This window comes from Amblyomma mixtum, chromosome 1 (assembly GCF_055824585.1).
Source record: "Amblyomma mixtum isolate Tamu chromosome 1, ASM5582458v1, whole genome shotgun sequence".
Classification (NCBI taxonomy): domain Eukaryota; kingdom Metazoa; phylum Arthropoda; class Arachnida; order Ixodida; family Ixodidae; genus Amblyomma; species Amblyomma mixtum.
The window spans coordinates 180,170,084-180,183,883 of record NC_143012.1 but is presented as its reverse complement, the minus strand read 5'-3'; the positions used below and the strand labels follow the sequence as shown (position 1 = coordinate 180,183,883).

Below are 13,800 nucleotides of genomic sequence, written 5' to 3'. Positions count from 1 at the left end.
AATATCAATAAATGAATATATCTGGTCAAGTGTAGGAAGGAGGCTGCGAATATTAGCATAGCGTTACTGATAAGCACGGATGCGCTTGCCGCCGCAAATGTATGCGTACGCGGGCGGGATTTGCGAACCAGGTAGCGATGACGGAATCTTTTTCACTATCGCAAGTGTGTATTTTGTCGTCCATTCGCATTTTGTCTACATACAACTTGAACTTCTTAACCTCTGATTTCGCATACTGCATTAGTTTTTTTTTTTTTCGTGCAAGCCATGCAGCGTTAGAAGAATCCTCGCCGATAGAAAAACCAGTATCTTTTAGCTTGCGTGCAGGAGCTGATTGTTTGCCTGTCCTTAAAAAGAGCAAATTTCGCAGTTATTGGACGTTGCTTGTCAGAAGCAAACTTGCCTATACGGTGGGTTCGTTCAGACGGAGATCCTGGAATTTTAATTCCAAGGTGTTCTGAGCAAAAGTCATTTAGTTTAGTTTTTTCGGAGTTTGACAAATCTTCTTTAGGTGCCTAACTTTCTTTAAGTCACTGGTGCCGAAGAACAGCAAGTTTGACCGCTTAGATCTGTTCTCGGCGTTATTACACCTTGAATTAATAAACTGAATTTGTTTTCTGATATGAGACGTAACATTATTATCAGAAACACAGGCTGTGTCGTTGCTCGGAGGAGCAATGGCGGCTTCAAGGACAGATACCCTGTCCATTAATAGTTTGATTTCATTGTCAGATGCTTTTAGTTTCTTTTTAACGCCCCTAAACTCGCCCAGTATTTCCTGCTATCCTGCTTCAAGTCTTTTCATAGCGTCGAGAACAGATGTAAAAGTACTGTCATCAGGACCTGGGTTCTCTTCATTATCACCACACAACAGCCGTACGATGTCAAGAAAAGGAGCGCGAAATTGAGACACCAACAATAAGCAACTTTTTGTCGCATTGCACAATTGCACGACACCAGTAGAAAACTGTAGTTACTGCTTTTCATGCAGGTACAACGATTCAAGTAACTAACCTGGAAAAGTAGGATGGGTGAGCGCCCCATTCCTGGCAGTGGTATCGTGCCCAAACGAGGCCGTTGCGGGCGGGCGTTCATATGCCGCGCCGAGTAGGTACGCTGATAGTGGCTGCTGACGTAGATTCCGGAGTTGTCAGATGAGTGTTCTGTTGCAGTCCAGGCTCGGCACTGTAATGCAGGGCTTGGACGAGCGCAAGGCAAGCTCATCGAAGAAGGTGGATCGGGTAGGTCGCACTTCAGGAAGCCAGAGGAAAGCGCTACACAGTAGCGAGACCTGAAAAAGCAGAATGGGTGAGTGCCCCATTCTGGCAGCGGTGTCGTACCCCGACTTTATCTCGAGGGTAAGAGATGGAAAAATGAGCCGATCAGCTTGCGATTGTCATACCCAGACTGCTTGCTTACACGGTTAATGTTGCATAGGTGCTCCGAGTTTTATGAGTTCATAACAGCACATGCTTAAAAGACGAACAGGGACGAAGACCACACAGATTGTTAACGTGTGCTCGTCCTTAAGCTTCGGTGCAGAGTTCGCTGTTGGCCTCAGTCAAAATGCAACATATCAATGACGAAGAATCGGCCAGTATGTGCTGCTGCGCCGAACAAGCGCTCGAACTCGTTCTCTCTGTTAGGTCGAACGGTTATTGGATAGATTAGGTAGCTGGGTAAGATATGGCGTGCTTGCTTTCAGCATATACCTGTTGTTGTTGCCTTGGTGGCATGGCACATACCCACGACGAGGGATTGGCCGGTATTCAGTGAGGAGAGCCAAAAGAAGGTAAACTGGTTCCAAGCTAATGATTTAACTATGGGTAAGAATTCAGAGGAAGTAAAGATGGAATTGTAGATTAAAAGAAAAAATTAAAACAATAAAAATGAATTGGGAAAAATAAACGGGCGTAAAGATTTGAGAACTGAATACAAGAAAAATTGCTGAGAGATTTTGCAATGCGGAAATTTTGGGCACCATTAGCAAGGGAATCTGCCGGTAGCTACTATATAATTGGGGAGGTAATCGCAAACTTGACGTGCTGCGAAACCTCTAGCGCTAGCACCGATGGACAGAAGAAGCGGAACCGACAAAGTGAGTCCCATTCGAGTAATTGGAATTTATAGGTACGTCCTTCTCTGATGTGCAAACCTCCGGCAATAGAGTAGGAAATGCTCCGATGTTTCCACTTCTCCACAAGTCGCGCAAAGGTTTGAGGGACTGAACCCGCATCTGTATAAGCAAACACCTAAGCAGGGGATTCTGCGCCGCACGAGAGTCATCGCTACCTCACACTGCTGAGGTTTACATGCACGAACCTTCCATGGATACATGAGATGTTGGTAGTCAATGGTAGAGAGCCTCCTTTACCGCTCTGCCTTTCCTCTTCTACCTTCTCCTCCCTGCTTTCAGCCAATCAGTCAAGCGCTGCCAGTTGCCCTGGGCTGAGCTTCCCCCTTATTCGCTGTTTGGCCAATCCATCATGTTCTGCACGAGCCGCTTCTAACACGTGCTGAAGGGAAGAAGAAGATCTGGCCGCGGGCGCCATTATTTCGCGAAGACTTCTCTGCGGCCGGGTTCTTCGGTGCAGGAGGCCATGGCGGTCAACATCCCCGGAATGGTGGCCATTGCGGTCTTCTACCTGATCATCCTCATCGTGGGCATCTGGGCCGGACGCAAGGGCGGCGAGAAGCAGAAGGACTCGCAGAGCGTCACCGTCGGCCAGCAGTCCAACATCATGCTCGCTGGCAGGAACATTGGCCTCTTCGTCGGCGTCTTCACCATGACCGGTACGGGCAGTGGGAAGCCACGCGGAGCTTCACTCGGCTGCCTGCGTAATGACTAAAAATTTTAAAGTTGTTAGCTTCAGCATTGCACTTCTTGCGCGTGAAAGCCTGAAGAGAGGAACCCAGTGCCCTGTTCTGAGTGTTTCGGGAAGCCATATGCGCAAACGAAAACGGTAGAGGCCGAATGGCTGCCTGTGCCCAGATTTATAAAATATGTGAACATGAAGGAGAATCATTTGAGGCTGCAATGCCTATTGCCGTGCCCAACAAAGCACTCTAGTATTGACTCATTAACGCTGCTTCTGAACCTTAGCACAAAACCAGCAGGGTGAGAGCTCCGGTCTTGTTCCCTACAATGTACGTATTCAGAAGCACAGTGAATACTTTCGGTAAGATGCTCCACGGCTGTCGCTGAAATATTGCGGGCTAATGTATATTTTAAGCCGGTGCTGCAATTTAGTGCCTACAGCAAGCTCGCGAACTTTGCTCGTCAGCGAGTTACAATTACAAGTAAAAATACGCTGTAACGTCAGAGCAACCTGTCTTTCGACTGACGTTACTGCATCGCAGCTTTTGGCTGGAGTTTTAGCCTTGACTAAAGGGACCGTATTGAAGACCGCCAGAACACAGTGGGTAGGGCTATTTTAGGGTTAATCAACATCCATGGGCTGGTTGGGAGAGTAAACAGAAAGCGCTGATGGCAGCAAATTTGACTCGAAACCCCTCAGTGACATTGACTGTTGTCGCTTATGTAGGTTGTGTTTACGCATAAGGGATTTTTGCTCTGAAAAAAAAAAATAGTTCGTTAGCAGTTTCGACGTTTACGAGAACGAATACTATAGTTTTGTTTCTACCTGCCATCTTCCGTCTCAGCTCTCCAGATGCGACAGAACTCGACAGAGTATTAGTAAAGTCGCTTTTTCGGGGAATAGGTGGAAACTTCGATAGCAGTTGAGGAGGAATAAGGGCGAACCACTCCTTTCGTTCTCAAAACCAGCTTTTTTCCTTTAAAGGGCAACTGCAGCACTTTTTTAGAATTTCGCGATATTCAAGGATTCAAATTTATGTACGCTGTAGGTAAAGCATGCCAAGTGTTTTTTCACTACCATTTAAAATAGTGACGTACTCGACGATTGAAACTTGCGCTTATCCTCAGTACACCGAAGGAGTGCAGGAAAACTCAGCGTGACGTCACGGAAGGTATGATTTCAAATTACCGCTGTCGTCAGCCACACCCTGTCCTGATGCGTTAGACGCTGCCAAACAACTCTCGGCAGTGTTCGCCTTCGGTGGCGCTGGTTTTTTCTCTTTAAAGCAGGCGTTTGTGCGTTGGAAATGTACCGATACCTTCGATGACGTCACCATGCGCCCCCCACTTGGTGTTGTGCGCTGCAGAGAAGCTTGAAGGGCGTCCAGATTTTAATCGGCGTTTACTTCACTATTTCAAGTGCTAGCCCAGAAAGACTTCGCATGCTTTACGTGCAAGTTTCACACATCCGAACCTTTTAAGTTCGTTGATTTCTAAAACCTATGCAGTTTCCCTTTAAATAACCGGCTGGACACGTACTCCGTCGAGTTTGTGTAAACCACAGGCATATCTTTAACTGGTACCAGATGTGTAATCTAAATTCTTATGATGCGGCTGCTAGATAAACCTGCTATCAGCCGTTGCATTTGCAGGGCGGCTAGTCACGACGTGAAGATAAATGGGCTGACTTCTGGGGTTGAGGGCCCCCTGTGAATAGTATATATCTGTCGCTTCATTCTTGCGTTGTATCTGACTATAGCAGCGGTGAATTGATTTAGCGACGAACTTGAGTCCAAGAATCGCTCAAGCCGGTTTCGCATTAGCAAGAAAAATTTGGCTAGCTACGAGACAGTGAGAAATGATTTTATACGTTGTATAGTCACAGGGGATGTCTTTTGAGGTCATCATTACGAATGAGCTACAAAATGACAGCCCATAGGCAGGCAGTGACCGAGCGCTCCTCAAACAAAGAGGTGGAGATAAGGTGGCTAACGGAGCCGTCAGCATGCAAAGTGAAGATCACCTTGTTTAGTCACAGTGGTGATACTGAGATAGAAATTTCGGCACGAGAGCTGCCGCGGTGCCCCAGCGGTTACGGCGATCGACTGCTGACCCGAAAGACACGCGTTCGATCCCGGCCGCGGCTGTCGAATTTCGATGGAGGCGAAATTCTAGAGGCCCGTGTGCTGTGCGATGTCAGTGCACGTTAAGGAACCCCAGGTGGTCGAAATTTCCGGAGCCCTTCACTATACGGCGTCCCTCATAGCCCGAGTCGCTTTGGGACGTTAAACCTCCATAAGAAAGTAATAAAAAAAAATTTTTGGTCCGTGGCACAACTGTCGCGGTGCGAGCAGACGGTGCAGAATTCGTGCGCACGTCTGTGAAGGCTGGTTCGCAGAAAGATGCTAATGCAATCATTCAACACAACGCTTGATACACCAAAGCTGTAGTTCCAAGGTGTTTCATCTCGCTGTCCCTGAAAACCAGGCTCCGCCGTCTTTTATTATGCTCAACGAGTGTCTGAATGGTGCGCGCTTCGCTTCAAAAGAACGCGGTGCGCCGGTGGTGTTGACCACAGCAGCCCTCATATTGATGGACTTCCGCAGAAACGTGGCGGCGGAAGTCCATCACCGGTGTCAGAATGGGAAACATACCATTCTAAAGTCCCGAAGCAACGAATTGCCTATGAGGGACGCTGCAGTGGAAGGGACCAGCTGTAGTTCTTTAACATGGGCTGTATCGCACAGCATACGGGCGATTTTCTATTTCGCGTCCGTCGATACACGACCGTCTTGACCGAGACCGAACCACGACTGGGAGACTACAATGCAAACTCATGCGCCTCCTGCGGCAGTTATTCCCATCTTTCAAGTGGATCTGACATCTCGCAGGCATACATCACTTAACCCAACACTTGGATCCCAAGAGGCAAAAGTAAATGAACATCCTCGAGACAAAAAAAAAAAAAAAAAACCTTCTGCTGGTCTAGCACACGCGCTGCAAGACGTTCCGGTGCAGAATTCACCTACTGCTGTGTCTTGTGCTACCACAATGGATGCCTTCTTTAGCCCGTACGCAATGATAGTTACATGCGCGCATGACTGAGTTCCCCTGCAATCATTTCATATATAGGTAACCTGTGCATGTCCCTGACGTTTCCTTGGTTTGTGCAGCCACGTGGGTGGGTGGTGGCTACATCAACGGAACCGCGGAGGTGGTCTACGTGAGCGGCCTCGCCTGGTGCCAGGCGCCCTTCGGATACGCCCTCAGCCTCGCCATCGGTGAGAAAGACCTTTAATGCGTTCGCTTAGAAAGGCCTGGGCAAACGGAAAATGGCGATCGCCGCCACAACCTACACAACGTGGGCGGTGGAAACCTGCCCACCGGATTGTGAGCAACCTGCCCACCGTGGCAGGTGACAGTTAAATTAATGACTGGTCTCGAGAGGTTGCTCGGGAAGAACGACCTGCGTCTCACAAGCCCCACCGGTGCATGTCTTTGCAACAGCCACCTTCCCGAGGCAGTGGCGCATGGCTTAACCGCTGCACCACTGCACCAGGAGGGGTACGAGTGGTATTGTCTTCGTCAACGCATGTGCCATTCGATTACTCTGGGGTGCACAATTCGTCCGAATTGGTCTGCATTCAAATGCATGTCATATTTGAATTTCCACGACGGCTTTATTAAGGATCCAACGCATAAACTTTCATCCTATACTTTAGGCCTGTCAATCGTGACGTCGCTCCGTTCGGACCATTCAGTTTGACACGTTGCAGTGACGTCGTGTGTGACGTCGCGGCATGCAGTTAATCAGCATGGTGCAGTGCCCCAGCTTTGCTCTTCCTCTCCCTCATTTTTCCTCCGTGTTACACTAACGCCGTCCCGTCCGTCAGCGCTGTTTAGTCGCACCATTCAACATGAACCAACCAGCCCGACTCAGACCTTTTCTTTTATTTGGAGTATCTGTATGGACCTTTAGTATGATGGTGGGTGGGTAGGAATGACACTGTCTTTGTTATGGCGGCGGCGTTAGATCTTTTCTCTGATTCTTCCGGGTATGCTCATAGCGCACGCTGTATTTCTTTGGCGTGTCTTCTGAGGAGGGCATAGTCCTGGAAACAGTGCATGACCTGTGATCTGCGTTAAAGGCGCACTTCGTGTGTGCAGGGAAAATTCCGCGAGAAATTAGTGACAGTGGGCAGGTTTATTTGCTAAATAAAGTACTCCTGGATGCACCGGTTGCGTAGATATGGTGGGCGCATCAGCCTACCGGATGTAGCTACACTCTAAACACGAATTATCCTATAGAAAAACAGCAATCTGTGACGTAAACAAGATGCGGTGGTGTTTCTGTCACGGCTGTGGCTAGAGTTCCGTCCAGACGGAACTACAATTTGCGCTAGAGTTCCGTCCAGACGGAACTGCATGTAGCGATGGGGTTCCGTCCAGACGGAACTGTATCTGACACCATACAGTTCTGTCCAGCATTATCTGCCACAAGAGTTATGTCAAGACGGAATTAAAGCTGGCGTTAGGGATTGGTAAACCAGCTTGCTTGCAGACTTTTGTATGTCCATTTAAAAAGGTGGCAATCCTATTCCGCCTAATGTGTGGCAGGATATCCTGCTGCATCATTTTATTCTCCAAGCAGTCAGTGAGAAATGGCAACAGAACGAGCTTTGGCTTGGGTTTGTTGGTGCGTTTGCATAATGCCTGTTGACCGTATGTGTACGTCTTAGTCGTTTTCGCGCTACGTCATCGTGCAGCGCGAATAGCGACAGGGTTTCACATCACTTCGCGAAGAGTTTCTGCACTCTGCTTCTAACAGTGTCATTTTCCCGATCCTGCATGCATGCACGGAAGTTATACCTTCGAGGATGTAACTACACGCAATACGCGGACAGATATTTTGGTGCCGTGTACATGCGTAGAGAGAGCATCTGGATGCAGCTTTGTCAACTGGTTCTTCCAGAGGCAAAGAAATGCTTTATGTGGGTAGAATTCACCCATTTTGTATAGTATGGACAATACGGACATTAGACAGTTCTAGTTTTACGTACGTAGAACCTTCACGCACGTAAACGTGAGCGTACGCTCGTGTCGCTTCGTACAGTTTTAGCTACACGTACGGGACGCAAAATGTGTATATCTGCCATAGAACCTGAAAAAATGCTCTAGCATGTTGTGCCGCGCCATCTAGTACAGATAAAGAAAACTAATTTTGCTTAGTCGAGCTGCTTGGAGCGGAGCCAGGCCAAGCCACAGTGCGGGCGGTAAATACTTTCCCCCTTTCTTCTGACAAACGTTGAGCAATTTCAGTCCACCGAACCGTATGTTGCATGTTATCTTCAAAGGGGTTGCATTCCTTCACGTCCCGCAGCATAATTAAATCATCGCTTTTCGAGAAGCGAAAGCGCACAGGTGTCCTACTCATGTTGACGACGTGCGCGTATGGAGGCAGAACGTGCACCTTTTTGCTTTTCCCGCTGACCCTGCCGAGGGTCTCGCGATATCCCGCGAGGTTTTGAGCTTCGCGTGGTCTCCCGAGACCGTCGGTACACTCATTGCTATGACGACCACAAACGCTTCTCCGTCAGGCTTAGGAGCTGCTGAAACGGATTTCTATCTGGAAAACAAAAGCTAGTTCTCACCTAAAACTTCATGCGAGAGCAAGAATGGACCAACTGAAGGCAAATACAGCAGTTTACAGCACGACACCACGTCGAGGGATTAGCGACGAAGCTGTTATCGTTGTGAAGCGGGCGGGCAGGGCGCCGCCATCTTGCCAACGCCACGCACGCAAGCAAGCAACGTGAAGGCCGCAACGCAAAGATCCGAATCTCACGTACGTCCGTGCGACCCACGCAGATACTTCACGTTCTGCGCATGCGCACTGGTGACCCGTAAGCTCTCTACTTACGTGAAGCTTCTACGTACGTGAAGCTAAAACTGTCTATTGTATGGACGGAACTCTAGCTGCAGTAAATATTCCGTCTGGACGGAACTGCAGCAGCAGCAAATGTTCCGTCTGGACGGAACGCTAGACACTCCGTTCTGTCACCGGCTAAGTCGACTGGGAGTGTTCAGGGTCAGCGCCCTTGGGAATACACGCAAGCAAAAGTTGTTTTCTTATTTCGTACGAACCCATAATGTCGTCCCTCCTTGAAGAATAATCAAGTACATCCTAGAACAAATTATGGAAGTTGATATGCTGTTTAAAAGTGGGCATATTTTTAAAATACCGCGACACATACGCATGAGAGCCACCTCAGGCTGCGGGTTCGGGGTGGGAGCGCGACCCATAGAAACACATGTGAGAGAAACTTCCCAAAATATTTTTCTCGTCGCGCAGAGTTTCCATGGAGGCAGCCATTCGTTAACATATTGCAAGTACTTTGAAGAAGAGTGTGACAAAGTATACTATGTCATTTCGAAACTACTCCTTTAAAATGCGACGGTGAATGAGTTGTGGTGCCCGATATATTCCCAAAGGGTTCCCAAAGAAGCTTGCGCAAATCGCGCAAGCTTCTCGCGTAGTCCGACATAACACCGCGTGCCCTACGTTTCCTCGCAAATTCTGCAGGACAGATGAGACAGCCTAGACAGCATTACATAAAAAAGCAGTTCTCAAACGCCAAGTGAACGAAAGAGAATGACGCATCGTAGCAGACGACAGAGCAGTCGATACCCCGACTACACCTTCGGCTTCTGCCTTTGCGAACACCACCTATGTGTGTAAGCACGGTGTTGGTCGTCTGCTACTGTGCACTGTTCGCTTATTGTGCTGTTTGAAAACTAGCTGCCTTCAGTGTAAACATCAAGCGCATAAGACCTGTGTGCATACCCGGCTTCGCAACATACATTCGGCGGGGCATTTTAAAGCGATAGCTTCGAAATGACGTGGCATACTTGCTTTTTCAAAGCACTTTCAAATTGTTAACGAACAGCCACCCGCATGGGTACTCTGCAAGACGAGAAATATATTTCAGGAAGTATTGCTTAAATGTGTTTATATGGGTTCGCACTTCCACTCCGTACCCCGCGCCAGAGGTGACTCGCACGCACACCTATCGTGATGTTTTAAAAATACATCGCCTTGGAAATGACAGTTCACACTTTCGCAATTTGTTCTAGGATGTACTGGTTATTCTTCACAGAGGGACGACATCATACGTGCAGCGTGAAATCAGAAACGTGTTTTGAAAACTTTTGTATGCATGTATTTCTCTGGGTTATAACCATACTTTACACCTCCCTAAGGCGTCCGCGAGCGCCCTCTGTGTCTGTAAACACGGTAATGATCTATATGGTAGAAAATTGGAGTAAGCTGTGCTATAGCGCACTCTCTTTTAATGGTATGGTATGCTGCACAAATGTAGGGGTAGACTTCGTTCACTAAATATGCGGTATGCTTAATCTTGACAACGGAAGCATATTTCCACCGCAAAACATTGTTACTTGATGCAGTCAGCAATGGGAGGAGACTTTCGAACGTGGCACCGGAAGTCTTGAGGTTAGTAAATAGGGGAAATTGAAACCTTTGTTCAAACCTTCTTAACTGCTAGAACTTCGAAATTTTGAAGAGGGAATTTGTTTGCCTTGCCAACCGTAAGTATTTCGTATTTTTAGTGATGGAAACCTACCGCAGGGCTTGGGCAGAACACCGCGCTCCTAAAAGGAAGTGCTCCAGAGGAGAGCATACTCTCTTTTCACTCCCATATGGGCTAATTCGTGTTTAAGTGCACCGCTGAGACCTTAGGCGTTGGCACGGTAGTGGTGAAAAACTTTTTTAATACTCAGAGAGCGTTTGGAGATCAGAAGACCCCGCTACATGGTCGGTATCCTCAGTCCGGGACACCGCACGACGAGGCCCCGTCTCGCGCCCGCTTTACTAGAGCCCTTTGGGACTCCAGTGTGGAGCAGTTGAGGAGGGCAGTCTCCCATGCCTCTCGGGTGGGGGTGGGGGAAGGGGGAAGGTGATGATTCTGAGTACATGCCCACACCATGTGAAAGATATCGCCAATCTCTCCACAGTGCGGGCAGCGCCCATCCATGTTCGGATCCATGTGTTTGGCGATGACAGGACAGAGAAGAGTTCCTGTGTGCAGGCGCCGCACAGTTCGCTCCTTCGCCTTACTCAGCCCCTTAACAGGTGCCGGGTAGAGGCGGTGGCTGTCGCAGTAATGAATTAAGATTTCACGGAACCGCAGAAGCGGTTTATGAGCTTCTGAGCCAGGACAGCTAGGATGAGGAACCCGGTGTGTGAGCGCTCGGGCGGCCGCATCAGTGGCCTCATTGCCTCGTAGACCCTGGGGGCCAGGAGCCCAGATTAAGTTTGTGCAGGTTGGATCGGCGGGAGCCCGTCTTAGAATTTTGGAGGCAAGAGGTGATATTTCCCCTGCAAGACAGTGTTTACAGCCCCGGCGAGAGTGTGTGATAACCGTTCTCGATTTTGGATCGGTGGCAGCGAGAGCTATTGCAACTTCCTCCGCTCGCGTTGAATTTGGGGCACGAAAAGATAGCCCATCGACATTCATTCCCCAGTGGACTGCGGTAGCCGTGTAGAATCCCGTGGGCGATGGCCCTGTAATGTCCACGTAGTAGACGCCCTGTTTAGATCCATATTGCCTTCCAAGCGTGCGAACCCGCTCTTGTCGTCTGCCTTCATGTGAAGTCATGTCCATGTTACGCGGGAGCGGAGCGACCCACAGCATGTGGCGCCACAGCACCGGGATGTTCTCTAGCTCGTATAATTTACCAGAGCTGCAGCCTCTTGCGAACTGCTTCTGTCGAAAAACCCCCACCGGGCTCATTCCGCTGACTTCGAGTAGCGAGGCGACTTTTTGTGCTTCGGGAAGAAAGTGACGTACTCCAGCAAATGCACTTAAAATGTACTGTTCAGTGAAGGCATGCACACCGGGGCAACAGTCTCCGGGATGCTCGGAAAGCGATTTAGGCCAATATGCGCCATGTTTTTCAGTGATCATTTCAATTCAATACTGCAGATTATGAAAGCTGAATTTGAATTTCATCTCCACATGTGTGGCCTCGACCAGATTGCTATAATAAAGCTGTCTGCTTAATTGCTTTCGGATCACGCGTCCTAGAGACTTTTGGCCCGGAACATGGTGGTGTACGTACGTTTGATAGAACTGTATGACAGGAGCTTGTGCGAAGCAATTACAAGCATGTGGGTAAGTGAAGATATTGCCACGCGCCTAACGCGCCGCGCGGCCTCCGCGCTGAGTCGAAGACGACGACGAAGCGGCGGTGGGCTCTCGTGGCGCGCGGTTCTGTTCTGTGTCGTGGAAGCTGGCTCCATAATTAAAAGAAGGCTCCCGGTCTTGGGTTCTTTCTGACGTCTACCTTCACGGCTCCTCTGGTCGTGACACTGGTGGAGGTGCGGCCGATGCTCCCTACTCCTGAGGACGACTCGACGCGTCCGCCTCTTGTGACCACCCCTGTCCATCGTGCCAGCCGGAGGATCCGCGGCCTGTCCCCCGAGGCCCTTCCTATTGTCAACGCGCCTTCAACTACCACTCCACTCATGGCGACGCCACTGCCCGCCCTGCCTACGACTGTCCCTGCAGCCAGCCCCACCTATCTCACCCTTCAGACTCCACGCACGCCTAAGCCCTTTCACGGCGACCTGTTTGAAGATGCCGAAGACTGGTTGGCTCAATACGAACGGGTCGCGACCTTTAACTGCTGGGACGACGCTACAAAGCTGCGTAACGTTTACTTCAGCCTTGAAGACTCTGCACGAACGTGGTTCGAAAACCATGAGACTACTTTCTCTACGTGGCCGGACTTCCGACGTCAGCTCCTGAGTACGTACGCCAACAGCGACCGCCGGGAGAGCGCAGAGCGTGCACTGTCCTCTCGAATTCAGCTTCCCAATGAGGGTGTTGCCATGTACGTCGAGGATGTGAAGCGTCTTTGCGATCGCGCCGATCCGGCCATGCCTGAAGAAAAAAAGCTGCGGCACCTGATGCGCGGCGTAAAAGACCAGCTCTTTTCCGGCCTCGTGCGGAACCCGCCCAACACCGTCGCGGAGTTCCTGGCCGACGCCGTGCACATGGAGAAATTGCTGCGGCAAAGATTCCATCAGTACGACCGGCAACTGCGCCAAACGTCGACTCTATCAACGTTGGACCGGTTCGACCATGATCCCAGGACGAATCCGGACTCCCTTCGCGAACTCATCTGTTCCGTGGTCCGCGAGGAGCTGCAGCACCTTCAAGCCACCTTTGCCCCTCGCGTCGATTCCGTCACCAGCGTCATCCGCGAGGAAGTCCGGCAGGCACTCAGGGCACAAGACGCTGCAGCTGTGCCGGCGCCGCAACCGACCCCATACGATCCCGCGCCGTACCCGACTCCTGTCCAGCCAGTCACGTACGCGGACGTCGTGCGCCGCGCGGCCCCATCTCCTGGGCCTTCGCCTTACACCGCACCATTGGTCGCGGTGCACTCTGCTCAGCCGACTCCTTACTGGGCGGATCGGCGCCAGGCACCGCGGAAGACTGACCTCTGGCGCACTCCGGATCAACGCCCGCTCTGCTACCACTGTGGTGAGGCCGGCCATCTCTACCGGCGGTGCCCCTATCGCGAAATGGGACTACGCGGTTTTTCTGTCGACAGCCCCCGTCCACGCCCTGGAGAGCGCCCTCAAGACATCGCCGAGTATGTCACCCGCCAGCGTAGTTCACCATCTCCTCCGCGCCGTGAGTCGCGATCGCCCTCTCCACGCCGGTCTTCGCCCTCTGGGTCCCGTTTCGCCTCGGGACAACGTGGCTCCTCGAGCCCTCGTCGGGAAAACTAGCTCCGGCGGCCTTTGGAGGCGAGGCCGCCGAACGCCGTTCCGACGCAAAGCTTCCACCGCCGCAGCAACTGAATCGCCCCGACGTCGCACGCTGCATCGCTGCACAGTTTTCCCCGACGCGCCTTTCGTATCGCCGCGATGCCGCAACCCCAATCGCCGA

The 13,800-nt window shown here is 50.5% G+C and overlaps 1 protein-coding gene across 1 annotated transcript in view; it reads left to right on the top strand.

Annotated features, from left to right (window-relative positions):
• The first annotated feature begins 2,600 nt into the window (after positions 1-2,600).
• Positions 2,601-13,800, top strand: part of LOC149370121 (high-affinity choline transporter 1-like) — a 41,581-nt gene continuing 30,381 nt past the window's right edge. The window contains exons 1-2 of the mRNA XM_089576930.1: positions 2,601-2,793; positions 5,992-6,099. Of these exons, the coding sequence (XP_089433056.1) occupies positions 2,601-2,793; positions 5,992-6,099 (301 nt within the window). The remainder of the gene's footprint in view (positions 2,794-5,991; positions 6,100-13,800) is intronic.